The following is a 16100-nucleotide window of genomic DNA, read 5'->3' as shown; positions in this document are numbered from 1 at the left end:
TGGTGGTGGCAGGTGGCTTTGGGTGCATCAGGAAGGGTGGTCACAGCCTCCTCCCTGCCTGCCTGCCCCGTGCTGCCCCGGGGGAGCTGCCCTCGGGCTGCTGAGCAGGGGCACATTGGTGCCTGTCACAGATTGGTGGCTGCCAGAGGAGAGCAGGAAAGTGACAGCCATTCTTTCTGGAGCACATCCAAAATTCCAGAGGACAACTTGCCTTGGCAGTGCTGTCCCCAGCCACCACCCTGGCATGGGGTGCCCGTGAGGCCACTCACCACACGCCTGCTGCCTGCCTCTCCTCATGGGCTGCATCCAGCCACCAGCTGTCCCCATCGCTTTCAGGCCCACTTTGAGCTCCTTCCCTCCTGCATCCCGCTGTTCCAGGGGACCCTTGCTGTGGGGAGTGTCCAGCAGCCCTGGGACAGGCTGTGCAGGCAGCTCCCTGCCCCAGTGTCCCTCCGCTCCTGAGAGGGACGGTGGGAGGAGCTGCTGACATGGATTACATGTCTGCCAAGAAAGATGTGCTCCTTTCTGAAATGGTTTCTCTAGAAGGAGGAGCAGCCATTCAAGTGTGCAGAAATGACTTTTGAGAACTGGAGTGGTCATTCAATCATCAAGATAATTGGGCCGCTTCATTACAGCAGAAAATAAGTGATGGATCTAAATTATCCCTACTGTAGGGTTTTTTAACTAATTCCCATCTCATTTATCTCTCCTTTGGAATATTATGGCCACTCCTTGCAGGCCTCTCTGATGCTCCCAGAAGGAGCCTGGGTGTCTCCTTTGGCTGTGCCTGCAGGATGCTGAGCTGCGAGCAGCCCCTCCCTCAGGGCAGCAATGTGGGGAGCGAGTACCATGGGGAACCTGCTGCCTTTGAGATGGGGGAGCTTTCCCAAGGACTGCCTGGCAATCTGGCTGCTTTTTGCTGGGAATATCCTCTGGGCTTGTATTTGGGGTGGGAAGTAGAACGTGGTCTGTCTACTCCGTGTCCTCTTCTCGCTTGATCAGCGGCGAACACCGGGTGTGCACAGGAGACAGCAGGATGGATAAAGATGCCCATCACTGCTGAGTGGTCTTCAGGAAGTTGATGATTTGGATTTTACAACTTCATGCCAGGTCTTCTTGGCACAGAGACCTAGGATGCAAAGGGCTGCATTTCACAGAACCCTGTGTTTTGGGGGTTTTGCCAGCATGGCTGTGTGTCTTCCTGCAGGAGCTGGGAATCCTAGGAGAGTTCACCACCTTCTGCCCTTCATCCACAAATAAAACTGCTGGATTGCTGAGCAATGTCCTCAACAGGTAGTCTTGAGAGCTGGACTGTGTGCAGGGCTGTGCCTCCTAATGCTTAATGCATTTTGGAAAAAAGAAGTAGGACAAGTATTGTCAGGGAAAAAATAAGTAACATTTTCCTCCTTGCTAACACAGTGCCTGTAATGTAAGAGATATTATTGCCATCTTTTGCTCTCTTGAGCTGCAGAAAATAGTGTATGTTTCCTGATTAAAGAGCAAGACAAGCAGGGCTCCTGCAAGGCTCCCTGCATGGGAACATTTTTCTCAAGAGCTCACAAGATGAAGGAGGCAACATGGGGCAAGCAAATGAAGACACAAACAGGCAGGAGTTTGTTCTCATTTGAGCAGGGGGAGCTCAGCCAAGGGCCAGCTCATCACAGCTCCTACTGCAAGGCAGGGCAGGGCACAGGGCTGGAGCTGCAAGCATCCCAGCGTTACATGAAACAAAGAGAAATCCACTTGTGCACCTCCCTACATCCCTGGGAGTCACAAAGCTGCTGGTTTGTGAAACCTTTCATTAATGTTCCCAAACGAGCTCTGGGACACTTTTGCGCCACGAGGATCCAGCCTTGCCTGTGCCAGCACAACAATTTCACAGGGACTTAGAAATTCTGCATGTTTCTAAGTATCTCTGCAAAAAAGCTCATCTGCCAGAATGTCACATTTCTGTGAGCGAGGAGCCTGCCAGGGCCTGTGGGCTGGGGCAGAGGGGCACACACTCCTGGGGATGGCAGTGCCATGGAAAGGCAATTTCCATCAGGAAAGCAGAGCAAGGCTGTGTTCCATGCAGGTCTCATCCTCCCATCTGTAAAGAGACTCCTCTGAGCTGGAAGAAATGGAGGAGAAATAAATCCCACCTCCACAAACAGGTTGGGAGGTGCAAGGAGAGAGCCCCACATGCTGCAAGGGTTTAGGAGCTCCAAGTGTGGATAAGCACCCCAAGCCATTGCAACTTGCTCTACTTCAACTGCCCTTTTCAAGCAAGGGCAGGAAAGCCTTGAACCCCCAGCTAAAGCAAATTAGTTTGTTTTGGAAGCATGGAGGACGTTTGGGTTGGGGAGGTGGAGTTGGAGCATCTGTGGGACTTGATAATGGTGGAAATTCAGCAAAAATCTTCCACAGACTAGTGAGTGAAGGACAGTGGCACAATAAAACCTGTGCCTGTGGGTAGTGGCTGTGATGGTGCCCGGGTGATGAGCAGGAGGGTTTGTGGGGTTTGTGTGGAAGTTTGCCTGCTCCTTGGTTTTAGGGGCTCAGGTCCATGATGTGGGGTGGTTCATCTTTGCCTTGAGACACAAACAGCAAGGCTGAGCTAACAAGTGCTGTTGTTCAGTGCAGTGAGGAAGGAAATCTGTCCCACACAGGAAACCCCCAGCTGTGGGGCAGGAGAGAGGGACAGGAGAGCTTGGGAGAAGATGGAATGTGAAGAGGCTTCACAGGGGAGGCAAGCGCAGAGCAGGCTGCAGGCTGGATTGTCACGGAGTGTAGATTTTGGGACCTTGAGATGGCTCAAGGCAGAATGTGGAGGCCCCTGGCATCAGGTGGGGTCACTAATGGTCACTGGAGGGGCAGAAAGCTTTCCTGGTGCAGAGCAACAGGCCAAGGGCTGTTTTGACTCAAAGAGATATAAATACTGTCTGGAGTTGGTACCCATGGGCAGCCAGAGAAGCTGGAGGCTGTGCTGTGTCTGTGCAGAAATCCAGGTGCATGCCCGTGCCCGTGCCAGCCAGGGCAGGGGACATGCTGTGGCAGTGCTTGAGCAAGGTTTCCAGGTCTGAGTGGGAGCCCTTGGCACTCCTCCCTTCCCCATGCTCTCCAGTGCTGGGCATCCCACAGGCACAGCCAGCTCCAGCAGTGCTCCACAGCACTGCTTTGGGAACAGTGGGTGCCCCAGTGCCCTCTTCCACACTTGTGCTGAGGGCAGCCCCAAGCTGGCATTCTCTTTGGGAAAGGGGAAGGAGCCAAGGGAGTGTGCAGAGCCTGCAGGAGAGGCTGGTGAACCACCCTGGGGGCACTGAGTCCCAGGGCCAAGACTGCTGCTCTTGAGATGCTGCAGAGAGAGAGCAAGGCCCTGTGGAGACTCCTTGGAGGCTCTCAGGGGCATCCCACAGGCAGAAAATCCTGCTGGTAGCAGCAAGCTCCTGCATGTCTTTGCTGATAACAGCTCCTACTTGGCCAGGCAGGCCCCTTTCCCTTGCAGTGTCCCTTCCCTCCGTGTGAGGGGTGCTGCTGGCTGGCAAGAGGTTCTTGGCACCTCCAGTTCCAACAGCAGAAAGGCTCAAGTCCTTAAAAGGTGAGGAATCTCACTGTATTTATTGTCCCTCGGCGCTTTTTGCAAGAATACGGACGCCTCTGGATGCTTTCCTGTGCAAGCCAATTTTTTACAAGATAAACAGGCTTTTCCACAGCTGTGCTGAGCACGGGTAGAGGCATCAGTAGTTGGTCACTGCATGCTCAGAGAGGCCAGAGAGGTTCCTGGTGCTCTGCAAACACGTTTCTCCGGGTGGGCTTGGGTGCCAAAGCTTACAGAAAAGAATGCAAGGCTTTGTCCTGGAATTGCACCGTCCAGCATTGAGTTTTCCTCACTTTCTGGCTGTGCTCAGCTCTGTCCCTCCAGGAATGTAGTTGAACTTCCTCCTGAGTTATGTATATGGCCACCAACGCCGGCGATTCTTACGCGAGAATTTAAAAATAGCTGTAACAATAACACAGGGGCTCTGCTTCCCCAGTCCCTGCCCGCAGCAGAAAGAGAGCAGAGAGTTCACAGCCAGGCTCGTGACCACGGCGGGCTCCAGGCCCCCCTTCTCCCCTCTGTCCTTCCAGGGAGCCGGGATGAAGATGCACAAAGGAGTCTTGAGATCCCCCCCCAGGCCCAGAGGCACCAGGAGCTGCCTGGCACAGGTGACGCCGGGGCAGGAGCCTCGTTCGGCTGGAGATGAGGGGTTCACACCTTGGGATTGAGCAGTCCCTGTGCTGCCCTGGCACAGGTGGCAGTTGGGCTGGGCTCAGCCACGAGGCACTGCAGATCTGCGGCTCTTTCCTTTTTTCTTGTGCCTTTTCCGAGTGTTCAGGCTGTGACTGGGATTTGCCTCCATGCCCACTGAGCCCCGAAGAGCTGGAAATACAGTTTGTCCAAGATGGTTGGACTGTCACTAGTGTGTTCCTTCTGCTTGTCCCCACGTGCTTGGCAGTGGTCTGTGGAGTTACTTGGGTGACTCCTGTCTCTGAATGTCCTTTGGACATGTGCTGCACCTTTTTCCATGGAAAGGTTTGCCTTTGGCTGGTGGGGTGATGAGAGGGGGTGAGAGCAAATGGGGCAGGGAAATGGATGGAGGCAAAGGGTTTGAACTGCTGCTTCTGGCAACATCCAAAAACCCAGGCCTTTACCAGAGGTGCTCAATGTTCTCCCTGTGCAGGCAAAGGTGGGAGGCTGGATGAGGAAGAGATGGGAGAATTCTGGCATTGGACAGGGGATCCAGGGAGCTGTGACAAGGTGTGACTGTGCCAGGGATGTGCTCCCTCCTGCTGCCTCCCAGCACTGCCAGCCAATGTCTTCTCAGGGAGGGCAGTTATCTTCTGCCTTTGGAGAGTGTGGTTTGAAGAGGAGACTGTGCAGAAGAGCAGGCCTGGCACCCTTGGGAACACTGCTTCCCCTGGCTGCTCCCCTGTGACCCCTCCACGAGCCACTGGGCACACTCAGGTCACACTGTGCACAGCCCTGGTAAAGATGCCCAAAAGCACACAGCTGGCAGAGAGCAACTGCATGAACAGGGCTGGTGTTCAGCCTGTGATTTAGGCCTTGTCCTAAGCAAGCACTGCTCCATCATTCCCTTTTGAAAGCTCTGTACCAGAAGAGTTATTTACTGCCTGCTAACCTGAGTGGCCACACAAGTCCCTGTTTGACTTGTTAATTACTTCAGCGAAGGCAATTCATTCTGAAGAAGCAAATGATGAGGGGAAAACACCCGCATCACCTTTCAGCAGATGCAATTACTGGGTCAGAAGAGCTGCTTTGCTTTCACAATCCACTGCCTGGGAGAAGCACATGGACACTGGCCATGCTCTCTGCTGGGGAGTGCTGAAGGCGGTGCTTGCCTGGGTCCCATCTCCAGGGCTGGTGTTTGAGTTCAGCTGTCAGAACAGGACCTCCCAAGCGTTGCAGGGAGGGTTTATCTGGGGACAGCTCAACAGATGCTGGCTGAAACACAGGGAGGAGCAACATCCCTGGCCATGTGGAGACTTTTCTCCTCCTCAGTGCTGGCTGAGCTGTGTCGAGGCACAGATGGGTCTGAAATGGCCCACGGCACCTGGACTGGGGCATGGGCAGGCACCTCTTGAGAGCAGCCCCGCCTCGTGGGGTGCCTCAGATCTGCTCTGGCACCCAGGGACCCGGCCCTGGGAATGCACCTCTTGCATTCTCCCTCATAGTCAGGACGTGGCTTAACCCAGCACAGGTCACTGTGAGGCTGTAGCAAGAGCAGTTCTATAGAGAACACAAGAAGAAAGAACTGCTTGGTGCCTTGGGGACACACCCACGGCTCTCCCCAAGCCTAGGGCAAGCCAGCAGAGGCCAGGGATGCAGCACAGGGGCAGCTCCTGGCCCCAGGAGGGTGGGCTGCCCTGCAGCTTTGTCCCTGGGTGGTTTCCTGCATCCCCCTGAGCGTGGAGCAGGCTGTGAGCCCCGGCTGTACTGCAGCACACACCGAGCCTGAGGCACCATGGAGATGGAGAGGGAGAGGGAGGAAGGGAAAGGGATGGGGCAGGGGCGGCCGTGCCAAGGCACCACTGCCCCTGCCAGAGGCAGAAACACGGGGAAGGCAAGCCAATGAGTCAAGGAGAGATGGCTACGAGGGGGAAACAGCTGGAGGGGAGAGAAGGGTATTCCATAGAGAATATGCAGGAGCAGTACTGGATCCATCAGGAATCATTACAAACTTTATTTCTCTGTGCATTGTGTACCATTGATAAGGATCATCACAATTAGTGGACTCACTGCCTATAGTGGTGGGCAATACACACAAAGAAAAAAATGAAGCCAAACAGATGAAAATGAAATCATTGTACATAAAGGTAATCATAAACCTGAACAATCTGCACCTGTGTTTGATTTTTCCCCCAAAACAATGAGAAACAAAAAAGAAAAACCCCAAAACAAATCAAAAGTGAAAAAAGGCTCAAGAAGAAAAAAAAAAACCCCACAACTTCATATTCCTAGAGAAAATCTTACAGCAGGTTAATTAAAATTTCCACAGATAGTTCAAGATGAGTACAAATACCCCCAGCCAGCTGGTTATGGTACAAGCATCAGACAAGGTTTTCAGCTGAGTGGGAAGAGCTCACCATGGACATGCAGGCTGGGAGTTTGCCTGGCTGGAATTTCAGGAAGCCTGGCAAAGGGCAGCGGGTCAGGAGACATCTCTCAACACCGGTGCCCAGTGTCTGCCCCGTGCTGCGCCCTGGGGAGCTCTACACCCACACATCCCTGGCTCAGCTCTCTATCCCAGCCTGCACTCCTGGCACCAGGGGGTGATGCTGAGTCACACCTCCCTGTCTCATCCTGTCCAGTGACTCGGATTTGAAGAGTGCAAAACACGACCTTTTCCTGGGGGGATGCGTCCTGGTTATGCTCAGCGGAGTGGGAGATCTCGTACGGCCCATCAGCCCTGCCTCCAAATGGCTGTGGGGAAGGACCAGCTTTGGGGACTGGTCCTGATGGCTTAACACTCGGAAACAGGGGCTGTCACTACACCTCTGGGGGTACAGGGAATAGCAGGGGGCCAAGGGCTTTGAGGCAGCCACCGACTCGAAAGGCAGAAGCATGTGAGGTGCTGGGAGTCAGCCATGCTTGTTCCCCCCAGACTGCTCACCCCACTCCCTGGGACCCTGTGAAACACCTCCTGTGGGCAGAGAAGGCCTCACGCTGGCATCAGCACGTCAGAGGACCCCATCCACACAGCTGGACAGAGCCTGAAGTCTCTGGGGTGTGGGTTTTCCTCCCCTGAAAACCTACAACTGCATGGCTGTTATTGCTTCTCATGGACCCATGCCACGAGCAGTAAGTGGGGACAGCTTTCCATCCTTTCCACCCCCGCTAAGAGGAAACAAACAAACAAATGAGCAAAACCCTATGGCAAAACCGAACTAACTAAAAATAAATAAAACCCAGTGAAAAGAAAACGCTTGTAATCTGCAATGCTCAACCCACATGGTTGGAAGGACTATCGCTATAGGATGCTATATACAGATAGATTTCATTTCATTCATGCAAATGTTACAAGTACCACGACAGCATGCCCGAGGAGGCGGAGGAGTGGGAGGAAGGCTCCCGCTGCTCCACGCGGCCTCGGCTTGGGACACGGGACACGAGGCTGCGGCTATGCACCCCCAAAGCATGGACAGGGAAAGGTGAGGGGCATGTGGGTGGGAAATGCTAGTTGTACACACGCCAAAACGAAACAAAAAAACCAACCCCAAATCAATGACGAAAACGGTTTGTGTTCTATCCTTAGAAAGCTCCCAGTTTCCCCTTGTCTTCAGTTCGGTCTCTTGCTCCTCTCCAACAGGGCCAGAGGGCCTGTTCCCGGGTGGCGAAGGCAGCTGGATGCGGTGGGAGATCAGAACCCTTGTTCTCCTCTCCTTCCCTTGCCCACTGCTCTGTTTCTCACCAGCTACTCTGGGCTTCCTCACACCGACACGCCCCGGTTGCCTTCTCATCCGTCTTCCCGGGGCCCGCGGGTGGGAGTCAGCGATGGGAAGGGGCTCGGTGGCCATCGGCCGCTCCTGTTGGTCGAGTTGCGGAAAGGGCCCTGCCCCTGGCTCCTGGCTGGGGCCGCTGCCTGGGGAGGGGTCCTGCTGGCTTTGGGGTCCTGCCTAGTTCAAAGGATGCTCCAAAGCCGCTTTCCATCAGCAGGTGTGTGAACATGGCAAATCTCTTTTATTCTTTCTCTGTTCATTATACACAGCTTTATATCTATATCTATACCTATATATCACTCTATATAGATATATATAGATATACACATATTTACTATCTCTGATTGTCCCTTTAGAAGCCCTTTATGTGGCAGTAGGCTTCCAGAGATGAGAAGAATATGTACAAGAGCCAGAGGAGGATAAAGAGTGAGGATGTGAGCAGCTTGGAAGTCCGCGGCCCGCCCAGCTCACCTCCGATCTCGGGTCTCCGCCGGTAGAGCAGCACTCCCACACTGATAAAAGCAAAAATGGTGAAGAGGGTGACAGAGAAGGCCAGTGTGCCAGGGGAGACTTGGAAGGCTTGTCCGTGCGCCGCGTGGTAGATGGCTGCGATGGACCAGGCCACCCCAATGCCCAGGAAAACGTTCACAGCGTTGCTCCCGGTGACGTTCCCGATGGAGGCGTCCGCGTACTGGTCCTGCGTTGCTGCTACTTTGCTGGCAAATGTGTCTGCAAAGGAAAGATGGGGAGAAACCCTCAGGAACCATGCAGGAAAAGAGGGCAGCTTGGGGACAAATGTCAATGGCAACACCTGGGGAAAAAAAATGGGTAAGGGGATGGGGTACACCCCCTTCTAATGGAAATTCCAGGGAATCGGGGGACCATCTGGTTCTTCTTAGACCATGAGGGTCTGGAAATGCACCGGGGGGAATCTCAATGGTCAGAAATACAGGGCTTCCCCCAGTATGGCCTCTAGCACCTTTTGCCTCCCTGAAGTCCAGTGCCTTGTGCAGGCCCTGACACCTTGATAAACCAGGTCATCCTCCATCCCTTGGGAAGAAAAACCATGGGGGTGGGTGCATGCTTGCCTAGGTGCTCTGCCAGCTTTAACACCAGTGATAGAATGTGGCTGGCTATTTTAATGGAAAACCTTGTGTCAGGCAGACCAGCATGACACTGTTCTGCGCCACAGGAAAGTGCTGATTTTACATCCAAACCCACTCTGGATCTGCAGAGGGAAGGAAGAGCAGGAGGGGTTAGCCCGTGGGTTGGTTCAGGTGAGCACTCTCAGCTAACAAGGAGAAGATGAGTCCTGAACATATCTGCACTCCCAGATCCCCTTGGGTACAGGCAGCCCAGTGTGGCTCCGGAAAAGAGAACAACGAGGTCGTATTTCACCTCTTTTAATTCTACAGAATTTCCTTTCTGTTCCTCCCCACTGGGCTCCAAGGTGAGATGGCAAAGTGCAGCCTGGCACAAAGATCAAGTTCCATGGAACAGGAGGGGATGGGCACATAGAAGCACAGCAAGAGGGTCCATTTGCAGCAAAGAAATCAAAAGTCTGTTTTATTTAAAAAAAACAAAGCTGCCATGGAAATGCACCTAAGGGAAGGAAAAGGTCTTGATCACGGTGCAGTATTAGAGTTGTGGGACAGTGCTGATGCCTCTGTGGCTCTGCAGCTGCCATTGGGGGAGAAGGGATGAGTGTAGAAACAACCATGAGCACTTCTGCAAGTTTGAGCAGTGCTTTCAATGCAGGGAAAGTCCCTGTCAGTGTTGATTTCTCTGCACTCTCCTCTGGTGCCTGCCCATCTCCTGGAAAGCAGGGCTGAAGGAGCCCCACCAGCACCCAGCTAACACAGCACAGCCTGAGAGCCAACTGAAACAAGAGTAGCCCAATGTAATCTAAAAAAGAACTTCTTAAATGCCACCTTATGCCAGCAAAAGCAGGAGGGAAGATTTTCACTGTCAAACATGTGAAGAACATGCTGCAAACCTTCTGCTAAAGCCTCTACTGCCAGAGGTCTAAAAAATGCTCCTTCTTCTGTTCCTTGCCCCAGATCTTTTCTTTTTTGGTTCTGCTGCTTCATCTCTTTGCCTTTGCTAGCATTAGGACAACTTCAGGATCTTTGAGCATCTGGGTGCTGATAACGTGGTGAGGGAAGGTGTGTCTGATGCATGGGATGGTTGGGGTGGGTCAGAGCCCCTTGTCCAGAAATCAGGCTCTGCCTGCCCAGCACAGCCCATGGGAGAAGGTGAGTGAAAGGCACAAACTCTTTTACACAAGCTGACATGGGAATCCACAGAGCTTCACAAGCTGCATTCCAAGGGCTCCCCCAGCTCAGCAACCTCACCTTAAGCCATTTGAACCTGGTCTCACACAAAGGTGTCCATGCTGGAAAGTGTGCCCTGAGTACAGACTCACACTTAATTCACCCAGCAGCAAGGTGAAAGCAGCAGATGCTTAAAATGCAGGACTGCCAATGCAGGCAGATTTTAACTGAAGACTAATTCTGACTTTGAAAGTGGATACCACAGAGGCTGCCCACAGAAATAGATACTTCACAGTCTTGGCAGTGGGATGGGCCTTGAAATAATTCCCACGGGACCGAATCCACATCCTGGTTCTATCCTTCAGCCCATTTCAGACTGAAAACCAATTTCCATCTATATCTCAAACCTGTGCTTTGGGATCCTGCAGAGCACAGGCCCAGCCTGGGTGGAGATGGAGCTTCACAACAAACCCCGTGGTTGTGCTTACCTGGCACCGATGTCCCCAGGGCGACAAACACGACGGCAGTGACGGAGTCCTTCAAGCCAATGGTGCAGCCAAAGTGGGATGCCAGGTCACCAATGAAAGCCGTCAGGAGGCCAATCATGAGGATGGAGACGACGAAGCAAGCCCAGCCATTCCAGTAGTCTGTCGGGGGCACGAAGGCAAAAAGGACCTTCCAGAAGACGGTCAGAAAGTGCATCACGTAGTCAAAGCAGGAGGGCAGCTTCTCCTCCCCACATTCATCGTCATCGTCATCTTCCCCTGGAGAAAACCGGCAGTGCCTGATCAGATTTGCTCATCCTGGGGGAGCTTGGGCAAAGCTCCTGGGCAAACTGCAGTCCCCACAATGCTGTGTCTCATGATTTGGGCTCTGGAAGGCCTTGACTTCCAAATATCTTATTTACTGAGCAATCATCAGAGTGGCTCAATGGCCCGTCCTTGCCCCTTTCCACAGCACAGAGACACACCCCAGAGGCAATGGCTTAAAAAAACAGCCTGCACTTCAGAAAATTCAGACCCTCCTGCCAGCACCTCTGCCTGAGTTTAACCATCAGCTCCTGCTCAAGAGCTCTTCCCCCAAAAGAAGTGGGAAAAACCCAACCTCGTGCTGGCTGAAAGTGACTGGGCAGGCAAACCCACCAAGAGCAACTCCTGCATTGTGGAGACTCCCACAGGGAAGCCCCTTCTGAGCTGCTCTGAGCTGCATTCCACAAGTGCCTGCAATTGCTTCCAGCTCTCTGGAAAGGCAGCTGGCTTTGATGGTTGCTGAGCTGCTCTGGTGCTTCGCCTTACCTTTGCTGCAAAGCAGGATCAAGTTATGGATTTTTGCCTGCCCTAAAGCCTCCCTGCTCAATCACTGCTGGCTGTGCTTCCCTGCTGCATTTCCCTGCCCCTTCACATGCTTCCCTATAAGCTCTGGTTGCCTGTTCCTTGATGTCTGGTCTCTCCTAGGTCAGGGGGAGCTCCCTTTCCTGCTGCAGGCATTGGCACCTCACCTGTCTCTGCAAAAGCACTTGGCATCCAGCCTACAGGGAGTCCCCACGGGGTGGGGGTGACCCCACCAGGGAACCCACTGGGGCTGGTGGCCCCTTGCCTGACTCCTGCAGTTCTGAGGAGCTGTCTGGAGAGCCTGCTGGCCAGACTGTGCCTCGGGCAAGCTCCATGGCAAATGTGGGGCTTCCCCAGCCTGGCACAGTGCACAACACCACTGCTGTGGCATAGTCAAAAACTCCTCCTGCTCACACTGGAACCACTCCCAGACTTGAAGGGGAGGTGACACTTTTCCAACTAAGCCAGTGGGAGCTTCTCTGATGACCTTTAAAAACAAGGATGAGTTTCTAAGTCACAAATGTTCAGGATTCCAAGGCTAAGTCATGCTAAAGACATGCCTTGCATTTTGTCCGGTGATTTTCCACATCTTTGATGCTTTTTGTTTTCCCCCAAGGATGAGGACCACCAGGTCTCCCTGCATGGCTGTTGGAAGAAGCTCCTTAGCAATGGGAAGATGCAAGCTTTGGAGCTCCAAACTCACTATGGCAGCTAATCAGTGTTATTATTTTGGCAGATATAAATACCTATTCCTGTGCATTGTTGTGAAGATAAGGAGCAGTTTTCCAGCTTGGAAAGCCTATGTTGGCCTGTGTTTTCCCTCAATGTGCAAAGGCTGCTAATGGCAGGATACACCATGCTGTGTTCATGCTGTAATTCTTCAGCAGGTATTTCAATCCTCTGCCAAGCTCAGGGAGGCATCAGGACTGCTATGGACCTAAATCTTTATGGAGATGATAAAACAGACTAAAAAATGAACATGAATGCCACTGTCATAACACTCATCCAGATCTGCCCATCATTTTGTTAAGCAGCCATGATGTCTCTCTTTTGAAGAGCTGGCCAGGTCTTGTGGAGGTGACTTGAAACACAGAGTGGCCTTGGATGGTGACCCAGGGGCGCATTCACAAACAGGCCTGCAAGCCCCAGAATGTTTTTGCTGTGGAAGAAACTTTATAGCTTTTGGGAGCAGACTAAAGGAGCTGAGTGACAGGCTCTGGACAGCAGAGAATGGCACAGCACAGTGTGGCACAGCCTTGTCTGCGCCTGCACTGACCGTCCACAGACCTCACCTTCTGCTGCTCCATCCCCCTGCAAACACTGCCCTGAGTTATCATTGGGTGGGAAATGGGGGTTTAATCTTTCTTTTCTCAGCTGGGATGTTACATTTTGAAGTGGTTACAGGGGACTTTCACCTGGTATCCAGAGTGAGCTGTGGGGGAAAACCTCAAACCCAACCTCCAGTGTTCAAGGCATTTTAACTTATCTGGCACAAGCTTGAGGAGCTAAAGCCTGGGTACCTCCAGAGTTCAGAGACAAACTACCACTGAGATCCACAACTGCAAGGGACAGCTCATGTCCACCAAAATACATCCCATTTACTAAATGCTTGTTAATCATCTGTTACCTCTGATCATGGCTATATATTCCAGATATGGGGGCCACATAACTGCAGTCTTTATGTGTGTCCCAGAAATGGGATCCAACCATCAGTGGACTATCTTTGCTTTAACATGGGATGCAATTACATAATTGGTTCTGGCATAGATTAGTTTAGCCATATTAGCTACAAAACCTGCAGCAAGGATTGTCTTGCATGATAAGTTCATGCTGAATCCAAAATAATGGGAGGCTCTTGCCTGGAGGCTCTGAGAAGAACTGTGCTACAAGAGGAGGGATCACAGTCTGAGGAGAAAGATGCTGCACAGTGTCCTGCCCTTGTTTTCCAGAGGCAGAGGGCGAATGGTGCTGCCATCATTTTTAATTACCTGGTGCTGGGCAGAGGTTACCTTGTATAGAAGAGTTAGAGGTAGGAAGCTGAGTGCTCCCCCATGCACTTCAGTGCACAATTAGCCAGATGAAAGGTAATTGCTTTCCCCATGGATTTAATTTAAGCTGGTTGATTTTGCCCTAATGTGTGCACACAGCCCGGGCTGGGCTCTGGGTTTGTAACATCCAGCCAGGAGGTAATAGTGTTTCCAGCTGTTAAAACAATATCTGGAGGAGACCTTGTTTCTTCCTTCTTTCACATATATGGGAATGGTAATATATCCTGTACTGGTGAACATGGCACTGCCACCTGTGAGAATGGCACAACAAGGCGTTTGAGAGAAAGGCAATTGTGCAAGGGAGGGAAGATAAGATCACACAGGTTCTGGATCAACCACAGATATGATGTGCTGCAGCAGCTATTGGGCTGCTGAGCCATAATCCTCCAGCCAAAGCTGGCTGGGTGAGCAAGAGTTCCAGAAAGCAGGGCAAGGGAAAACTTTGTCAAGGGAAAATTCTGGCTCAGAGACAGTGAATGCCTTCAGGCTTCGCACCCTTACTACTGCGTTGTCCTCACCACAGAGGTACAGGGAGCACCAGGGAAGGGGAGCACTGTTGCTTCACACCAGCCTTATTTATGCCACTCTGAATTTCCACACTGTGTTCTCCTCCCAGATCTCTCCCACTGAACTGACTTTTCCCCCTCTGCCGTCTGCTACCAGCCAAGGTGTTGCTCTGCCTGGTGCTACAGACACGCTTCACGCAGAAGGTTTCCTACACATGAGACAAGGTGCCCTCACAAAAGGCTTTAATCAGCTGCCTTATTTATGCAGAAGCTGTAAATAACTCTGCCACCTGCTTTGCCTCCTGCTGCTCCACTACAGTCTGTGTTAGTGATGCAGCCAAGCCGAGCCGAGCGCGAGGGTGATCGTAATTCACCTGGAGCTGCGGCCCAGACTCACCCGCGCTGACAGTAATGGCCTCAATAAACTGCTCCCTCCAGCTGTTTGTGCCAACCACCAGGGCCAGGTTCGTCTTCTTAATGAGCTTGTCCACCGTGTTCTGTGGAGGGAGATGCAGAGCAGAGAATTAGGGGCTGGAGATACTGGGCTAAAGCCCACCAGTGCCACTGCTTATGGGTTTGTGTTTATGGAACAAGCTCAGCAGATTTTAAGCTCAAGAGACCCAAATGTAAGTACTTGCAATTCCTTTCACTGCTGCTAAAAAAGACCTTGGAAACCTATTCATGGATGGGAGTTTGAACCATCTCAGAGCCACAGTAAGGGTGGCCTGTTATATTTTTATACTACAGAAAAATGGAAAAGATAATGAAATGGCCAGTTTTCAGCTCTTGGCCTGGCACATGCATTCACGGCAGCTGAGCTGCACAACCATTACTTGCATTTGGGGTTATCAGCCCTATGCACTGGGAGTGCCAGGCTTGGGGCTCACTCAAGGCTGCCTGTAAGTAGGACCAGTGTGTAGAACTCACTGTGAGAACAGGGTCATGTTTTAAAGCAACCTGCAGCATTTGGGACCCCAGTTCCTGTTTTGTGTGCGAGTCCGTGCACTGCCTTGCTTTGCTCCAATACCATCCCCATGTGCCTCCCAGTGCTGTGCAAACCCAAAAGGAGGAGCGGGGGGAATAAGAACAGGGATGCAGGATGTGAACAGTACCTTGAACTCATAGGATTCCTCAATGATGATCTCGAGTTTGGTGTGCTCCCCCAGGACTGGGCGCCCCATCTCTGCGATCCGACGCTCTTCCTCCTCCTTGCTGGTCAGGGGCTGCTTTTCCTCATTCTCCTCTGCAAAGCAAAGAGCCCGTGGGTGAAGCAGGCCCAGCTGGTCCCTCTGGATCTGGCCTCCTGTCAGAGGGGGAGGTCAGGAGGCCTCCGGTGGGAGCGTGAGTGACAGAACAGTGGAGAAGGAGTTCATGGAGCAACAGACAGGATAGATTTATGCAATGCTACCAAGAGGTCTGCAACTCATCCAACCTCAGGATGCTAATCCTGGGGCTGGGGAATAGCTTATTGCTTGGTAATTGCTGCCTCTCCCACTGGGCTGCTGGGAAGGGGAAAGATCAGCACTAAGGCTGCTCCATTCCCCAGCACTCCAGGTCAGCGCTGAGGTACAGCCAGGGCAATTCCACCAGCCTGTTACAGCAAGAGAGCTCTGTCAGCAGCCCCTGGGCTGAGACACAGATGAAACCTTGGCTCTGCCTCCTTCTGAGCAGGGCTTTGCCTTGGAGAGGGGGCTGGCAGCCAATGCCTGCTGTGATGGCAGGGCTGGAGGGAAGAGCACAGATGTAAGAAGCCATCCATAGGCCAATGCCTGGCTCCAAACCCTAAAAAAGGAAGCAGCAGAGGGCCTACAAGATCAGTGCAGCAGGTCTGCACCTCCGCTGTCATCTGTGTGACCTCTGGGGCATGGGGACTGCAGGCAGCACGCCCTTTGTCACTGTCCCTTGTGCAGACCCCACTGAACTCCCTTCCAGTCCACCTGAGAGGTGGGCAGAAGAACATCAGGG

The 16100-nt window shown here is 52.6% G+C and overlaps 1 protein-coding gene across 3 annotated transcripts in view; it reads right to left on the bottom strand.

Annotated features, from left to right (window-relative positions):
- Positions 1–6197: 6197 nt before the first annotated feature.
- SLC8A1 (solute carrier family 8 member A1) overlaps positions 6198–16100 on the bottom strand; it is a 123325-nt gene continuing 113422 nt past the window's right edge. For all 3 annotated transcript variants that reach the window (XM_084203238.1, XM_084203239.1, XM_084203237.1), the window contains 4 exons: positions 15248–15378; positions 14533–14632; positions 10739–11014; positions 6198–8706 (listed from right to left, as the gene is read on the bottom strand). In XM_084203238.1, coding sequence (XP_084059364.1) covers positions 8330–8706; positions 10739–11014; positions 14533–14632; positions 15248–15378 — 884 coding nt within the window. In that variant the 3' untranslated portion in view covers positions 6198–8329. The remainder of the gene's footprint in view (positions 8707–10738; positions 11015–14532; positions 14633–15247; positions 15379–16100) is intronic.

Source organism: Fringilla coelebs, assembly GCF_963513975.1.
Source record: "Fringilla coelebs genome assembly, chromosome: 3".
NCBI classification, from domain to species: Eukaryota; Metazoa; Chordata; class Aves; order Passeriformes; family Fringillidae; genus Fringilla; species Fringilla coelebs.
The sequence above is the reverse complement of the archived record's forward strand: the minus strand, read 5'-3'. Positions and strand labels throughout refer to the sequence as shown.